Source organism: Drosophila willistoni (assembly GCF_018902025.1).
Source record: "Drosophila willistoni isolate 14030-0811.24 chromosome XR unlocalized genomic scaffold, UCI_dwil_1.1 Seg143, whole genome shotgun sequence".
Lineage (NCBI taxonomy): Eukaryota > Metazoa > Arthropoda > Insecta > Diptera > Drosophilidae > Drosophila > Drosophila willistoni.
In genome coordinates this window covers 2,173,340-2,191,107 of record NW_025814056.1, presented here as the reverse complement: position 1 = coordinate 2,191,107, position 17,768 = coordinate 2,173,340, and the positions used below count along the sequence as shown (strand labels likewise).

The 17,768-nt window shown below is 34.9% G+C and overlaps 3 protein-coding genes across 3 annotated transcripts; 2 read left to right on the top strand and 1 right to left on the bottom strand.

The window, feature by feature from the left end:
- The first annotated feature begins 149 nt into the window (after positions 1 to 149).
- Positions 150 to 1,562, top strand: LOC6646512 (small VCP/p97-interacting protein). Its single transcript, XM_002069095.4, has 3 exons — positions 150 to 366; positions 434 to 604; positions 1,226 to 1,562. The coding sequence occupies exons 1-3, from the start codon at positions 304 to 306 to the stop codon at positions 1,238 to 1,240; spliced, it is 249 nt and encodes an 82-aa protein (XP_002069131.1). The 5' UTR covers positions 150 to 303; the 3' UTR covers positions 1,241 to 1,562.
- Positions 1,563 to 1,708: 146 nt separating this feature from the next.
- LOC6646511 (autophagy-related protein 2 homolog B) lies at positions 1,709 to 8,205 on the bottom strand. Its single transcript, XM_002069094.4, has 3 exons — positions 8,143 to 8,205; positions 8,004 to 8,083; positions 1,709 to 7,849 (listed from the first exon to the last, which is right to left on the bottom strand). The coding sequence occupies exon 3, from the start codon at positions 7,833 to 7,835 to the stop codon at positions 1,758 to 1,760; it is 6,078 nt and encodes a 2,025-aa protein (XP_002069130.1). The 5' UTR covers positions 7,836 to 7,849; positions 8,004 to 8,083; positions 8,143 to 8,205; the 3' UTR covers positions 1,709 to 1,757.
- A 1,026-nt stretch (positions 8,206 to 9,231) lies between these two features.
- On the top strand, positions 9,232 to 12,421 carry LOC6646491 (F-box only protein 33). Its single transcript, XM_002069093.4, has 5 exons — positions 9,232 to 9,587; positions 10,623 to 10,778; positions 10,841 to 10,945; positions 11,045 to 11,870; positions 12,043 to 12,421. The coding sequence occupies exons 1-5, from the start codon at positions 9,451 to 9,453 to the stop codon at positions 12,184 to 12,186; spliced, it is 1,368 nt and encodes a 455-aa protein (XP_002069129.1). The 5' UTR covers positions 9,232 to 9,450; the 3' UTR covers positions 12,187 to 12,421.
- Positions 12,422 to 17,768: the final 5,347 nt, after the last annotated feature.

Sequence of the window (17,768 nt, the reverse complement as noted above, 5' to 3'; positions counted from 1 at the left end):
AACAGATATTAATTAGAATGCGAGAGCCAAAACAGCTGTTGCGTATAACAGCACATTGCATGAGACTAACAAAACATCTGAGCATTTAACAGCACAATGTTAAAACTACGATAACTTATCGATTGTGATGATACGTTACGATAACTTCACGTAACCTAACAGCTGTGCAAAGTGTCAACAGCAAAACAAGTCCACAAAATATAGAAAAGGAAAGATAGCTGCGCAGACGGAAGCCCTATCCGTTCATTCCGTTTATACTGAAGTAACTTCTAGCCCAAAATCACACACACCCACATCCACATCATGGGCATGTGTTTCTCCTGTTGCGGCGATAGTGCCGAAAATGCAAATCTAATGCCCTCACCCGTGAGAATAACAAAACAACATTAGTCTTTGTCGAATAATTATTTTTCCTTTTGTTTACCTCTTTCAGGAGGAGCGTCGTCAACAACAATTGGAGGCAGCCGAAAAACGTCGCCAGGAGAATGAATCCCGTGGCGTTAAGAATCCGGACAGAGTGCGCCAGCAACAGCAGCGGGCTGCCGAACTGGAGCGTAGAGAAGCGGAGGCGGCACGCCAAAGGCAGGACGGTCCTGCTTTAAGGGTATAATTACTAATTCAGTTTTCTAATCGTTAGTTTTCCCAGGATCAACAGATATAGACAGATCTGTTTCTCCTTCTCTTGGAGTATGTTCAAAACTAGAGTCACTTTTCGACTATAATGTTCTGTCAACTAATCTAGTATTCAGGTTAAAATTGTAATAAGTAATTTACCTCAACCCAAAAGGAATTAGTTGCTTGCATTAGTTAAATTAGGCATCGGAAGTTTACATACAAATTGGTTGATCCACTTGTATTATATTTATTTAGATATGCGTTCCATATAATAATCAGAAGCAACAAAGAAACTCTCATAGAATAAACTTCGAATAAAGTGAGAGAGTCTTCAGATAGGTATATATGCATACATATATAGGTAATTGGTTGATAATTTCTATAAGATTCAAGAAAAGCACAGCCAAAATGAAGAGTCTATAAAATGAAGGGAGAAAGCTATATAAAAAGAGAAAGCTACTTTCATCAAAGAATATGAGACGACAAAGTTTTATTTTCTACTCAAGATGGATAAACTAAGCTAGTTGTTTTTGATATCATTCTTTCTGTTTGTTCACCTTGAGGTTGTGATTCAGTGAAATTTCTAATTAATGTTTCTTTATCTTTGCAGTGGCAAACGAGTTAGAGAGCAGTTAAAGCAAGGGCAGGAAGGAGAACTTTTAAGTCGATAATCTAAACAAACGGCTGCCTCTTAAGGATGTGCGTTTAAAAAACGCTAAAATCTTGTGAAACATTGTGACCGCCACCAACTCTACGGCATTTCTATTCTTTTGTATGATGTCTCTGTGTATATCTACTACTACTATATTTGTGATCAATGTCCCTCCCCCCACACACACTTTCCACACATATATCCTTCTTTGTATATAGTATATAATGATGATTACCAAATTTTGACAAACGAAACCAAATTATGAAACTTAATAAAATCTAAATCAAAATTGTAATTCCAAAATATTTTGCATTGCATTCAAAGAATTTGAGTTGTTCTTTTTTTCATGTTCCATCAATTTTTGTTTTTATTTACAAGTATTTTTGATAAAATAAAAAAATATTTGTATAAGTATATATTTCTATATATATATATAGACCCCGAAAAATGAAAAAATTTAAAATTAAAAACATTAAGCTAAAAATAACATTTAGTGTAACTCATGTTTCCATTTGTCCCGCGCCTCTAGTTTCGCCTCCGGTACAAGAGAACTTTTGGCTCCTCCCAATATATTAGTCGTTGCTTGTGTGGCCAAAACGGCTGGGCATACAACCAGCTGTGGTATTTGCCGCACAACAGCCCCAACAGCTCCGCTATAGCCCTTTTGATCGTGTTCAGTGATGGCAGCCTCAATTAGTGTGTTGGCCGAATCGTTGATGCCCTCCTTGACAATGGCATAGGCATTCGCAACACCCTCGCGCAAATCCTTGGGTCGTCCCTGACGCTTCTTACCATGCTTGGTGTTGCGTTTCTTCAATGACGGTCCAGCCGATAGCATATCGAATGTGGTCTCTGCCGTAAATTGCAATAGATGAATTATTCTCGATGTTATCTCGAGAGCCGCTAAGGCGGTACGTGCCGTAAAGCTTTGGGCACCCAACTGGAATCCCCGTATTATGCGACCATCCTTGTTATACTGCTCAATGGGCAACCGGAAGAGATCGTAAACACCCTGGAATAGTTGAAGAACAGCATTCGTTGGACCAATGCCGCTTAAGATGTTTGGCAATTGATTGCGTTTAATATCCTTGAGCCATTCCCTGCATAGATATTCGAAGAGTTTATTCCAGCCCAGAATACCACGACGATTGACAATCTCACGCAGACAAATGCCCGATCCTTGCAATTGGGCAAGACCCATTATAAGGCCTGTGATGGGACCACGAGACAATTCAATTCTCCGGCCGTGATAGTCAAAGCAAATAGGCAGAGCCGGACTGAAAATTACCTCACGGAAGTAAACGGGACTGACATCATTCGATGCGGCATCCTCGCCATATTCCATGGCATCCTTATCCTCTTTACTCTCATCGATGAGAACATCTAAATTTCTCTCCACCAACTCCTTAACTTCTGAATCCTCCAACTCTTCGGGTAATTTATTAACCGACATTACAGGCATATCACGTTCCGCTGATGAATTGCTATCCATTTTGGGGCTACCACCTGACGAACTGGTTGCAGTTGAGTTCTTAAAGACAGCCGAAAAGAAATCTTCCAGGAAGAGCAATGTATCCTGATCGATATTCAGCTTAATGGGTAATATTGATACTCTCAAAGAGCATTCTTCAGCTGCATTTTTCTGCGGATTCGGTCGTATACTCAATGCCTTGACAATAACCATATTCTCATCGGGTTTATGTGATATGTTATTGATATTCGGATGATAGAGAAATTTATTAATTTCCGATGAACGTAAACGATCGCGTATCTCGATTTCCGAAATAAGCAAAACCTGTCGCGATGAGTAAATGGAATTTGTTGGATATATCTCGTAGGAGAAGCGAATTTTTGAAAGCTGTATTTCGACCAACACATCCATGTTTCGCTTTGATCCTTTTGGTTCTTTTAATGTCGATTTCTTTGACTTTTTATCGAACTCATTTTGTGGCTGGGAAACACCATATTTATAGGTTTCCGACATACCAGAAGCAGGAGAAGTAGCAGCACCACCACCTGGATTCTTTTTCATTTTGGATTGTTCATTTGCGGTTCTATCGGGAAAATCTTTGCCACCAAACATATGCCATGTGAAAGTCATTTCGCATAGCGTATAACTATGCTCAGGAATGGGAAAATTAGCTGGTGGACGTAGTAAGTCCACTTTCTCATGGGGCAAACAGAAATGATTATCGACAATTTGTAGAGGATCCTCGGAGACATAGATTTGCTTGACACCAAATTTATCCATGGGTAAAATCTCATCATCGTGTATGATATCAAAATCTTTCTCCTCCAACGATGAATTGGCCGATGTTAAGGCTCCCAAATCCTCCTGGACTTGGGGCAAGGATATTTGCGATTTTGTTTGATTGTAATAGGATTGTAGCATAACATTTGACTCAAAATCCAATATATTGCAAATTTCTGCCTCTCGATTGTCCGACGTTTTGTACTTTGAGGGCGATAATGGGGACTGGGATGTCACCGATGATGCTGTGGATGATGATGACCTCTTATGATATTCCACTGGCTTCTCATTTGGCTCATCGGGGAAGTAAAATATTTCAATTCCCTCCTCTCCACGCTTGGATTGCTTTTGGGTATGTTTTCCCGGTATAGTTTCCACATCTTTAACAGCTTCGGCCATCAGTTTATTGACATGTATCTGCGTTTGGTCACAATTGTCCTTCTCATTCAATTTGGGATCATTGGACGAGTGCTCGTCCGAATCATCAAGGGTTGTATTCTCATCGGTAGCGATGAGATCTTTATCATTGGCCACATATGCAATAAGTTGAGCCAAAGCAGCGGCTGAGTCAAAACACGTTCGTAAATGCATATCATGTATGGAGGATCGCAAATCGACAGCAGGATGTATCCTATTGTTGTCATCGTTCAAGCGAAACGAAATATTAAGTAATCCCAAATTTAAAACTGGTATCAAAATATCACAGCAATCCTCCCCAGATCCAGCAGCTCCAATTAATCCCATATTAAGTACACAATCCTCTGCAATGATCCTCAAAGTGCAACCAGTCATCGATGATATGATATTTGTGCTAAGCGTACAATAGCCAATATCAATGAAAGCTCGATAAGTAAAGAATTTTGGACGATAATCGATGGCAGCATTCCAGACATGAAGTTGAATTTCCGACACCAAGGCATATGGTTCATAGGCCTCAATCGGATAATCAGTGACATCCATAAAATCGATCAATTGATTAAGCCAGATGTGTTCCGAATAGGCGGGATTATGCCTCAAGATGGCACCATTTATTCCAAACGACATTTTCATTCGTTTGATACGTTTCTCGGGTTGCTTTTTAATCTCTGCCACAATTGATAGAACCTCTTGACGCTTATTCGACGAACTATGATGAACTTGTGGGTAATTATAAATTGTTGGCATTAGATTGGGATCAATTTGATCACTCCACGCCAAATGAACATCCTGTATGGAAGTGTTACCGCAATGCAGTGCCTCCATTTGCTTCAATTGTATGCAAAAATATCCCAAATTTTTGTCATTATTCAAACCAGTGACTGTGAATAGTTTAAGTTCTTTCAAATTGATTTGAAATTTACCCACAACATTATCCGAGTCACGTACTGGGGCAAATAAAATTAGGCAGCCTTCCTCAATGATGGCCTCAAATGAGAAGGCATCGTCTCGGGGTTTGATCTTTTTTGAAGTAGGATCTGTCGCACCTGCTCCTACTCCTGCTCTACCTGATGATGAACATGATGATGATGATTGTGGCAATGTGGGTTCTGCCATTGAAAAGTAGATGCTACTCTCCAATGTACTTGTACTTAATAGTATATTTCTCTCCTCATAATCATCTATGGCACTTGAACATAAATTTTCTGCATTCCCCCGCATACCATGTCCTTGTTGTTCCTCTTCAGGGGTCTCCTCGTAATAGGGTGATCGCGGCTCCCACATGAATAGATCACCATTCAAACGATTATAGATTATTTCATAGATCTTTTTCGATTGCAAGACAATTTTTGTTTGTGGTATATACGCTTCTATTTTTAACTTGGACGATTGTGTGCAACTGTCACAGAAATCATTGATCTCCTCCGTTTCGCCGGGCAGAAACGAATCCGTCTTCTCTGTATGACCATCCAGACCCTCAACATTCGATGTATAGCCAAATGGACATTTTGAACTAAATGGTGATTTGCGTTTTGGTTTTCTCTTATTATTTATCATCATATCATTGTTATTGGATTCCAATTGAAATATATCTATGCGTATTTTTCTATTCGCATTCATTGCACGCTGCTTACACTTGGCCAAATGCACAGCATTTCGCATATCATCTGTCTCGCAGTAAAAGGCATCGATTTCATCCGCATTGATGCTTATATTTGTTGTTAAATTAACTAAAACACTTCGTAGCTCGAGAGCTAGAAAATCTTTTCGAACATTCTTCTTCCACCATGGAATTTTCTGTGGATCTTGCTCCGATCGACCATCGACTATGGGGAACCTTAGTTGAAGCTTTAATAGTTCACATTTAATATAGAATTCCGTTTGATTAGCCTCATCTAGAAGAATTTCGTTTGTATTCGAACCTTGTACAAATGGTGATCTGCCGAATAGTGCGCTTAGACGATCATATATCGATATATCTAGATCGGTGGTGCATTCATCGAAAATGCATTCCAATTTATTTGTGCAACGATTAGAATTCTGTTTGTACAAAAACGATGAGCTCTGGGTTAGTACGATTTCGGGACGTATGTGATAGCCATCGGGACAATTCTTTCGTCTATCGAAAAGTATAAGATGATCCATTTGATTGTCTAGTACCTCACACAGATCGACCATTGTGGCCGATAATGTTGTTTTCGATGTCAATTCCTGGCAATATCTTTGCTGATTGCCATTTATAATGATCGGCGATGCCTTGACAAATAAATAATTTTGGTTCTCCAGCGGCAAACGTTTTGTGGGATCTGTGACAATTTGTCCAGTGGCTGATGATGATGATGTGCTTAAAAAATAATTATCGGCTATATCCACATATCGGTCATAACTAGATGGATCAAATATGATCCTATAGTCATCAATATTCGCTGTAGTTGCTATTAGAATATCATTATGTAAAGCCAGTCCATAGATTTGGGATATTTGAATTTTAAACTTCAATATTTCACCCGATGTCTCTGCATAGCCGATTTCAGTTTGAGCATTTGTGCATGATGTTAGCATACTATTGGACGAGGAGGCAATCGATTCGCACATTTTACGTCCCCCTCTCGTAGCATAGGTATTTTGACTTGTTGCCGTACTAATGGCTGATGTTTTGTTGTAGGTTGAATATGTGGAATAGTCATCTAGATGAGCCTCCGATGACCATTCAACATTTTGTCCCAATATTCCGGTCATTTTACTATTTGGATATTCATTCGCCGCCAGATGCGTCTGCGGTTGCGACTTTATGCTGCGACATTTCTTCATTAACTGATCTTTGGGACGCTCTTTGGTAAATCCCTTAGAGAATTCAATGAATAGATGTATTTGTCGCGGCGTTAGCATAAAAAATATATCATCTAGTATTATCTCTAGATTGATTTTCGGTCCAATAATATTCTCTGTCTGCTTTATGCTAATCTGTATGTTCTGCGAACCATTGAATTCAACAATTTTACACAATTGCCCATATCGGGTCGGACAGCAATCGTAATCGTAGTCAATTGTCTCGGATGTGTGTATGCTGAGGCCATTTATAACTAGATTGTGCTTGGCAATCATGGGTAATGCATTGAAATTATTGTCATCTGGCTCGACATTTCTCCCATCATCATCATCATCGTCGTCGTGACTGTCGTCGCGATGCCCTCCATCTCCATTGTCGTCATCGCTATTGCTATGATTTCTATGCCTATTTCTAGGATTATCACTGGTACTGCTGCTGCTGGATGGCTGTTCGTATCCAGTTTTATTTTTATAATCCAAATGATTAGCCTTGAAGGAGATTATCAATTTTCTGGCCGAATTTGGCAGCACGTACTCAATATTTAGTGTTGTATTGGTTAGTTTGGCTCTTATACGATTGAGGACATTATCAATTGTCTCTGCGAATTTCTCAAGGCCGAGTAGGGCATTATTATGATTATGAAATGGTACATCATCATCCACCTGCTTCATGCACTCTTCGGCCATTTGCATCGAACTGCTTACCGATGACCACATCGATTCCAGCATTGTGGTACCACTTTGTAAACGGGTTACGGGCCTTAATGTTATCGTTAGATTTGATATCTCCAATGAACTGTCGTTTGTCATTAGAGCATTCCATGGCACTACAACACTGAGGCAACCAATATGCCCAGATACCACTTCAAAGGCCCAGCCTTGATCCTCAAAGAGATCATTAAAGGCATTCACTTTAAGGGATATATCCTTAACGACAGCTTTCCCATTATACAGATCCACTTTCAGTTGCTCCAAATTTAGATTATTTTCAAAGAATTGACCCAAATATCGCTGGAGCAAATATCGGCATGTCTTTGTCTTTAACCCGTCCCAGGGACTAAACCAAGACATCGTTTATATATGTTCTAAAAAGAGAAAACCAAAATATTAGAAAATGAAAAAAAAAAAACATGTAGAGAAACCTTTGTTATTGTTGTCACTTCTTTCAAGTCGCAAAAAGCAAAATTTCGAAAGACAAAGACAAAGCAAATCTGTTCCAAAGGGTTAGACGAAACTTACATCTGATTCCAGTGCAGGAAATGTTCATAGAGAGAGCTTTTGGTACTTTTTTGTTGTTTTTTTTGCACTTGGTGGGTGGGCTGTAAAAGGCGTAAATTGTAAAACACGCAATAAAAAAAATATATTAAACAAAAGTCACCAGTTTGTGGGTTGTTTGTTGTTGTTTTCTGCGCGCGTGTGTCTGTGCTTCCTATGTATGTATGTGTGTGTTTGTGTATGTATGTTTGTGTGTGGGTAGGTAAGTGTGGGTGCTGCTGCTGATTTAACAGTGTACTGTTAAGCGCAACAGTTCATGGTCAACAATTGGTTTTACATTTGAAACAGTGGAATTGGGACAAAAATATTTACCAAAACACAAACCATATATGATTCGTAAATGTATGCCAATTTAGACGTTTGTCGTTTCTTCTTTTTGATAACCCCACATAAAATCGTGCAGTTTATAGAAGATACAACACATATTAACACAACACAATCGATAACTTTTTAACATTTAATAATTCACATAATAATGAGTTTCACGGATTTCTAAAGATTTTGGATGTCTAAAAACACAAGGGCATTTATAAGCAATACAGTATATATTCCCAACACTCATTCTGGCTCCGATAAGGCGTAAGAATCAACTTTCCCACATATTTCATCTTCGAATATAGTTTCTTTAATATTCTTAATATGGAGCTTGCAAACAACATGTTATATTAAGGAGGAAATTTTTAATTATAAAATGCCTCTGTTTTGTTTCTAGCATTTAGACAATTTCTCCGGTGGTTGCTTTCTACTAAAAATTTGTTAAGACCTTGTGTAAAGTATTATATGTTATTTTCATTCATTCATTTATATACATTTGTGAACTTAACATTTAATTGAATTTAATTAATACCATGAAAAAATAGTTCTAGTTTAATTGATCAATAGTTTGTTTTAACATAAATTTCACTATAACCAACAGATTTTTAAAAACATCGACAATTAATTTTGGTTTTCTCCTTTGTGATATTAAAGAAATCTGAAACATCAAATTAGGAAAACTAATATTAAAAACTAAATGTATAATAGACCAAATACCGTTAATCCTGTGAATTACACCCCACTGATCATAATTTTACACTCTGCAAAGCATTTCCCAATTCTCCAATCGTGCCTTGTTTCCATTTCAGCGTTCCAAAAAGCAAACAAATTACACTGCTACCTTGTCGTAAGTGGCACAAAGGTGCATTACAACGCTATCTTGACGGACATCTAAATGACGACGAATTTTTTGCTGTTAAAATCGAAGTAAAATAAATTCAATATAATTTTCAGTTTTTTTCCCCTCCCAAGTTAAGCAATTTTTCGGTGCTGGTGAAGTTGTAATCCATTCTGTGTGTGTGTGTTTGTGCATGTATTAGGCAACGGCAACTCCCGCGAATAATACAAATACGTTAACCAGTCGAAGTTAAGAGTTATGAATTTAAGCCAACCACAATGGTATTCCCTACCAGCGGTGGCATTAACTCAAATTTTTGATTATCTGGATCCAGTTTCCCGAAGATCAGCGTCAAGTGTCTGCTTTTTCTGGCGGCAATGTCTATTTCAAAAACGGTAAGTAATATTTAAAATTCTACCTGCCAGCAATAGCAGCGTCTTTACGTCTATGTATTTATTTGTTTGTTTCTCTGTGTGTATGTGTGCGTGTGTTTTGCTTTTGCGTCTCGAAAAAACAGTAAAACAAAAAGAAACAAAATTAAAGAAAAGAAGAAAAAGAAAAACCAAAAACATTGTTGGCATTGACAACACACGGAAGAAGTGGGTGAAGGAGGAGGTGAAGAGAGAGAGAGAGAGAGAGAGAGAGTTGCGGAAGATTGCTGGTTGTGTCGAAAGACGGCGAGAGAGCGAGAGGGGACCTCCTGCTGCTGTTGTTGGGTGACGCACAGCTGTTCGAGAGTTTCCGAAGGGGCGGGGGCGTTTGTTTTGCTTTCTATACTCTCACTTGAAGGGTATTAAACACTTTTTAGCTAAACGTTTACAAATATTTTTGTTAGGCCAAAACATAATTCATCGAAATTACATCAAAACAATTTAAAAATTTATATTTTATTAGTGATTTTAAGCAGTATTATTTGAATAATTTTTTAAAATTCTATTTTTTGTTTATGTTCAACTGGTAAATCGAAAGTATCGTAATTTATAATCATTTTATTCTAAAAAAAGGAAGTAAATATTAATGATATGTCAAAAACTCTTTCTAAAAATGTTTCTTATAATTTAATAAATTTAAAAAGTGTTTCCCCATAGATTTCATAATTCAAATTTGCTGATACCAGGTTCATGTCTTAAAGAAGGAACGTCTAGGGTACATGAATGTCGAGCCAGCTTTCTTTTGTTTGCCTTTTTTGGCAGGGAGCAAGAAATCATTTTTATAAAACTGCAATAAAAACAAGACATAAGACAAGACAAAGGAAAACAACAAATCGAAGCGAAGTGAAGCAATATGTTTGCTTTGTTGGCACTTTTCACCTTGAATACACACAAAAAGAGACAGAGCGAAAGAGAGTGTACAAAAAAGAGATAGAGCTAGAGAAATGCAATTATGTACATATGTTATTTATTTATTTTTTATACTTTTTCATCTTTCAGTTACTTTAAGAACTTTCGCTTTCAACTTGATGTGGCACACGATGATCAATTGGCGTTCTTCCATCGTAGTATGGCCAATTTGGCCAAAGAGCTGGTCATAGTCTTCGATTTTCATAATGCTTTTCACATACAAAAAATGCGACGGCTACTGTACAAGTAAGTAATTCCATTCACGGTCAATTTCGTCTGTTTATTACAAATTATGTTCATATATATAGAGTGGCACGCTGTGATAACATCCAGGCCTTGCGTTTCCAAACCCACAATGTTGGCCTTGTGGCCGCTGGGAGTATGCATAGTGAACATTTGGTGGCCATAGAACAGTAAGTTGCCCTTGAAACCCATGTACATCCATATGTATATGAATTTGCACTGCATTTGAATCTATAAATAAATCTCTTTCTCTCTCTATCTGTTCTTAGATGCTTTGTTGAGCCTTTAAAGTTATTTGTAGGGCGCAAGCGTCAATCATGCCAGATACTGGATTTGGGTGCCATTGAGGCTCTGACATATTATGGTCAAGATTTTCTCAAAGCCATGGGCAAGCCTCAGGAGTTAAGACAACTAACTTTGGCGAGCATTAAATATGATCCTAGTCATTATCCCATCTTAACGCTGGATACAACTTTAATGCAGAAATGTGCTGCCTTGCATGTGCTATCTCTGGATTATGATACACTAAGTGATGATTTGTTGCACACCATTCAAGTGCTGCCCTTGAGTAAATTTCTAATTGTTGTCCATGGTCTGGATAGCAATGAGGAGCAGCAGGCTGTTGTCTCGGAGACAGCTTGGGCAAATTTTTCAGCCCATTTCAATAGTATCCGTCTGGTGCTTACTTTGGTCTATGCTTATGAGGCAATTGAATTGCTCCAGATGCGTATATTGCGACGCAATATGCCCGTAACGGATGTCCGGTTGCTCTTCTGTGAGTACATGAATGCTGAGGCCTTGGACTGGATGTCAGTGCATAATAGTGATACACTGCGTAGCATATATTATATTGATTCGGCCTACAAGCATTCCAATAATCGCATGGATTTTACACGGCACAGTTTTATGCGACAGGATCCATTCGTTATGATGGCCTGGCGTTGCAAACAGCTTGAGGAAATAGTGGTGCACGGCTATGTAATGGATCCGCACAATCTGGTGGGTATTGCCAGACTTCGAGGTAGACAATTGAAACGTCTGGAGGTATCCATGATCGATTGGTCTAGTGCGGCCGCCTTAAATGCCTTCAATGAGGTGAGTATTAAACGCTTCCAAAGGGCTCTCTGAGATTTCATTTCACTAACTATTTTCTTTTTTTAAATTATTCAAGTCAAAATTCAGTTCCTCTTAAATAGATAAGCACCTGTTGAATCTTTTTTGTCGCCTTGTAACTCTCTAAACATTTAAATTCTTATTTTTCTAATAGGAAATCTGCACATTACTGGATCAACAGTGGGCACCCATTAGCACGGACAAACTGCCGCCATCGCTTGACTATGGTCCTGTCGACTATGAGGTTTGCGATCAATTTGTCTACGAATTGCTACGCAAGGACTTAAGGAGCCACTAAAAAAATAGAAAGAAAAAACAAACAAAAAAAAAAAAAACAACAGAGAACCAAACTAAAAAACAAAACACAGCAATTATCATGACGCATAATTATAGAAAATTAATTACTTACGTAGCTAAACAAGAAAAACAAAACAAAACAAACAAAAAAATAGATAAGAAAACACACGAAAAACTGATAATGAGAAACTCTTACAAAATTTAAGCAAAGACTTTAAGAAACAAAAAAAAAAAAAAAAAGAAGAAAAATTAATCCAAATTCATCTATTTTGTATTTAGTTTAAAACGATTTATCGATTTTATGCAAAACGCAAGCAAAGCAAACAGAAAATGAAAACAAAAATCTTAGCTAATTGGCAAACATTAATTGTGTAGAATTTACTTATTAATATTATTTTTTATTTGTTAACATCTGCTACTTGAGAAAGACTCTTTTTTACCCATTTTGTTGACCTTATACAGTTTTTGTTTTCTATTTTCCATTTGTTTTGTTGTAATTTTGGTCTATTAAGGGGGAGCAAAAAAAAAAAAAAGGAAAATAAAAATTGTGAACAGGAACCAGAATAGGAATAGAATGAAAGACTTGAGCACTTCACATTTAAAATCTTACTAAAGAATGTAAAAAAAGAAAAACGAAACAAAAATCAGATATTATAAAGCAAAGAGAAAATGTGCGCAAAAAATGTGTTGACCTGCTAGAGAAAAACATCATTTTATAAGCAACAACAACTGTGATTCAAATGTGTGTGACAACAACAACATTAACAACAATGACAACAAGCAACAACAATGGCAACAACAGCAACCAAAAGAAACAAAACAAAAAATACAAATCACACAAATGACAACAATATGAATGAAACAAATTGTTAAGCAAATTGTCTAGTTAGCTAAGTTAAACAAAACAAAACAAAAAACATGTTGAAAACAAAAATGTTTTTAAAACCAAAAAAAAAAAAAAAAAAAACTACGACCAATGTCAAATTGTTTGCTCAAAAATCAATTGGCACAAATTGTTAAACTTTTTTGTAATATTGTGTATAATGAGAAAAGAAGAAATGATGATGAAGAGAACTAGGAAGAATGTAGTAAAAGAAAATGATAATGATGAAGACAAATATGTAGAAGCTTGGCGCCAAATTGTGATAACAACCAACAAACAAACAAACAACAAAAGCAAATGTAAAGCGCCGCCTTTTGTAAAGTTTTAAGTGATATTAACAACAAAAACAACAACAATACCAGCAAAATTATAGCACATACACGCCTATTCAAATGTAAACCTCCCACACATACGCACAGAAACACACACACACACACATTATCAAATCCTAGTGTAAATCTTAATAGAAAGAAAAGTTTACGTTTATCTTTACAGTTATGCTAAATTGCAATTACTTCCAATAGATCACGGAACTATTTAAATATGTGTAGAATACTGAATTTAGTTTAAAATTTGATACCTTAATCTATTCTCCCAAAAATCTGCTTCCATGTCAAGTCCAATCAGAAAGTATTATAGGAAAAAAGTGCAAACATTTCGAAGAAAACCTCTTTTTGTTCGACATCTAATTTGTAAAACACTTTTTAGTAAAATTTTGTTTCAAATCTTTCGAGGTATATCGATAAATAAATATAGATTTTGTATTTTTGAATGATTGGCTTAGTGTTATGCTTCAATAGAAACTTGTATGCCAAAATTTTGCAATCATATATGTATGTGGAAATTTATAATTTTCTTTTTTTTTTTTTACTTTAGAAACAAAAGAGAATTATCTCGGGAAAGAGTAAATCCAATGGTAGAAAGAAGCATAGACATAATTAGAAATATATGTATGTAGAAAGATGAGAGTAGAAAGAATTGCTGCCATTCGATTGTGCATTTGTTGTGTGTATGTGCGTGTGTGTGTATTTGCTGTGTGTGTGTCGGCATACGTTGAACAACATCAAAAACAAAAAACAGGCACAAGCCAAAAACAAAACAAAAAACAATTTTTTAGTATTTTTTTAGCACAGGCATTATTAAGTTATACAACTATGTACAATATATGTATATACATATATGTCTATGTATATATATTCGATTTATGTATGTATGTATGTTTGCACAAAACGCAGCAGAAAAAAATATGTATGTATGTATGTATATGGCCAAAGAACTCGCCAAGTAGCCGCCTCCGCTCAAAGTCACTTACCTTTTTGCCGTCTACTGGAGACAACAACAACAATAGGAACAACAACAACAACATTAACAACAATGGTACCTGAACATCACACACACACACAAACACAATTTGAGCATTTAGAAAGAAAGAAAAAAAAAACAAAAACAAAACAAATGAAACAACAAATAACACAAGATATACATATATATATATATATATATATGTATGTATATATATGTATATGTATATGCTTATGTATATACATTATATATGTATAATGTATTATGATGTTATATTGCTCAAATTTAGATTTCTATTTAAATAAAAGACTGAATGATAACAAAAGTTTTGCTATGTTGTGTGGCCCCCCGTTGAAGCGAACAGACAAAATGGCAAAAGGGACTAAGAGCACATATACATATATAGCACATTGGGGAGTTCTTTGGCTAAAAAGGATTATGCGATCGATCTCAAATAACAACAACAACAACAACCAACAAAAAATAACAACAACTCTTATAACTACTCTACTATTCAATCAATTTACCACAAAACTATATATTTATATATATATATATATATATGTGTGTGTTTGTATGTATGTAATAATTTGTATTAATCTATGTTTTTTTTTTTTTTTTTTGTTACAAATTTCATAATAGGCGAATATTAATTTGTAAACTGTATGCAAAACACGAATGGAAAATGAAGCAATCTAAATATAATATGATTATAGAATGTAAAAAAAAAAAAAACGAAACAAAGTGCAGCTAAAAGCAAATATATAGCAGCAATAACAACAACATCAAAAGTAAACAGCAATTGTATAATTAATTTAAGTCTAGCACATACAAAACAACAACAACAAAAAAGAAACAAACAACAACAGCAACCAACAAAATGTGATAAAAACAAAAAAAAAAGTGTCATGCTGCTTCCAAGAAATCACAAAGAAATTGAATTGAATTGACATTTGAAGAAGCAAAATGAAAAATCGAATTATGCGCTGCTCTTTCTATCTCTCTCTCTCCTTCTAAATTACACTATGCAACAAGTATAAAAAGAATTTTGATAGAGAGCAAATGTAAACATCTAAAGATTCATGCCGAATTTGTTTTTTTTTTTCGTAATTTTGTAAGATTTATCTATCTTTGTCTGACAATAGAATAGAAGCAAAAATTGTAATTCCAAGTTTCTGATTATTTGCAAAACAAATTACATACATATACATATGTATTTAGCCCAGTTTTGTTTTCACATTAAAATAGATATTAAGTGTACCTGGTTAATGAACATAATCCCCATTTTATCTTTGACTAGATTTAGTGGACTTCAGTTGCAATAAGTTTCAAAAATAATGATGAAATTGTAATTGGACTCATGTATCCAATTTTAAGTAAAAACTCATACTCACTTTTCTCATTGATTTAAATAATACTTGGTTCATATGTAACAAGGATAATTTAAAGCGATAAATTCGTCTAGTTAGTCAAATAAACATTTATTTAGTGCAATTTAAGTCCTTAAACAACTTTTTAACTTGCGTTTTGTACCTTGTCACTAATAATTATTTGAAAATTGCTCAATGTGAAAAGAACTTGAATCAGATTAGACAGATAGATCATGTGATTTGGAATACAAAGACTCTCTAATGGAGTCAAAAAAAAACTGCCTTAATATCTCAAAAAGTTGTTAGTTCGGCAAAAAAAAAAAACAAAGAAAAAAAAAAAAGAATTTAAAGTTGAATCTGTTGCATAGTGTGTAGAGGAAGAACTCAAAAAAAGGCATAATGTATTGTAGTTAACTTGAATTTTCCAAATTGATAAGCCAACTAAAAAACTGATCGATCAATTACGGATAACTAATCATTATATATATATATATATATATATATGTACATATATGAGTTACAATCAAATGCGAAAAAAGTATTAATTTTTTATCCCTTTACTTTATTTGCAACTTCCAAATAAACAAACAAAAATTGCAACCAACAAGTTACGTATGTATATATATACATATATATTATCAATCTCTATATATATGTATATGTATATATATAATTTATATGCCATTTATTGTATTTAAATTTGAAAACAAAGCGCTGGAGCGTATGAAATATGAAAGGAAAATAAACCAAAAGCAACAATTTATGTAAATCATTCCACATGTACTACTACTTAGTTAGTAATGCTAACACATATATCGTATTTGTATATCGTATGTCTGCAGGCAACAAAACAAACAAAGAGATACAGATGAAGCATGTTAATATATATAAGAAATGAATTAAATCAATTGTCAAATGTCAACATCAAGCGATAAGAACATTATATATATATATATATATATAACAACATATACACATGTATATTGCAAGTTATGCTTAAACAAAAAAAGTTATGAAACAAATGAAAAAAACAAACAAAAAAAGGAGCAACAAATGAAGTGAAAGCTGTGATAAAATGCAAAAAAGAAAAAACACACAAACAAACTAAACAAAAAAAACCAAAACAGTTAATGAAGGCAAACGACAACCACACAAGAACAACAACAACAACAACACAGAAACAACTAACAACAAAAACAAGCCAATGCGAAACATGTGCGACCAACAACAACAACAACTAAACAGTATAACTTTTGACATACTTAAAACAAATAAAAGCAATAACTAAAAAAACGACGACCATCATTGCATTAAGAAAAAATTAACATCTATTACAGTAGTAGTTAGCTTAGCAAGACAAAAAGATCTAAACGCGGGGCTAGAAGGACAGAAGGACGAGCAACAACATCAACAACAACAACCAAAAGCAATTAAAGTGTATTAAAGTGCAACAAACAGAAAAGAAATCAACCAACTGAAGATGATGAACAACAGAATTGTAAGAAGGGCAAATCAATGTTAAACATTAAAAAAACAAAAAAGAGTAGAATTAAAACACATTCACCTACACACCCACACACACACCTCAATAACAAAACGCAAAGACAGAGACAGAAACAAGAACACAAAAAGCAAAATGTGCACATTATGTAAAATGCAAAACACTTTGATTTTCATTTGATTTGCCATATATATAAGTATATATAGACATATAAAAATATTATTATCATTTTTCTTTCGAATTGTGAGCAAGAAAAAAAAAGTGAAAAGTAAACCTTTTTCGTAAAATGTAAGCAAAGAGATAAAAAACAAAAAACAACTTACAAACAAAAATCAACCAAGGCCAACATACAAATTCGTGGCATATGCAATATCATTATGAATTAAGCGCAGACAAACAATTTCAAAACGTAGCTAAAACGAGAAAACCAAAACAAAAAACGATAAAAAAAAAAGAAAATGCATTCAAATGTTTGAAAATTAAAGAAAAACTCAAGAAAACGAACAAAACATGTATTTTAATACTGG

Bases quoted from the DNA above. Each gene is read 5' to 3' on its own strand.
- LOC6646491 (XM_002069093.4), top strand. From the start codon at position 9,451: ATGAATTTAAGCCAACCACAATGGTATTCCCTACCAGCGGTGGCATTA. The intron at 9,588-10,622 runs GTAAGTAATATT...TTCATCTTTCAG, and splicing joins CAATGTCTATTTCAAAAACG to TTACTTTAAGAACTTTCGCT. The intron at 10,779-10,840 runs GTAAGTAATTCC...TCATATATATAG, and splicing joins ATGCGACGGCTACTGTACAA to AGTGGCACGCTGTGATAACA.
- LOC6646512 (XM_002069095.4), top strand. From the start codon at position 304: ATGGGCATGTGTTTCTCCTGTTGCGGCGATAGTGCCGAAAATGCAAAT. The intron at 367-433 runs GTGAGAATAACA...TACCTCTTTCAG, and splicing joins CAAATCTAATGCCCTCACCC to GAGGAGCGTCGTCAACAACA.
- LOC6646511 (XM_002069094.4), bottom strand. From the start codon at position 7,835: ATGTCTTGGTTTAGTCCCTGGGACGGGTTAAAGACAAAGACATGCCGA.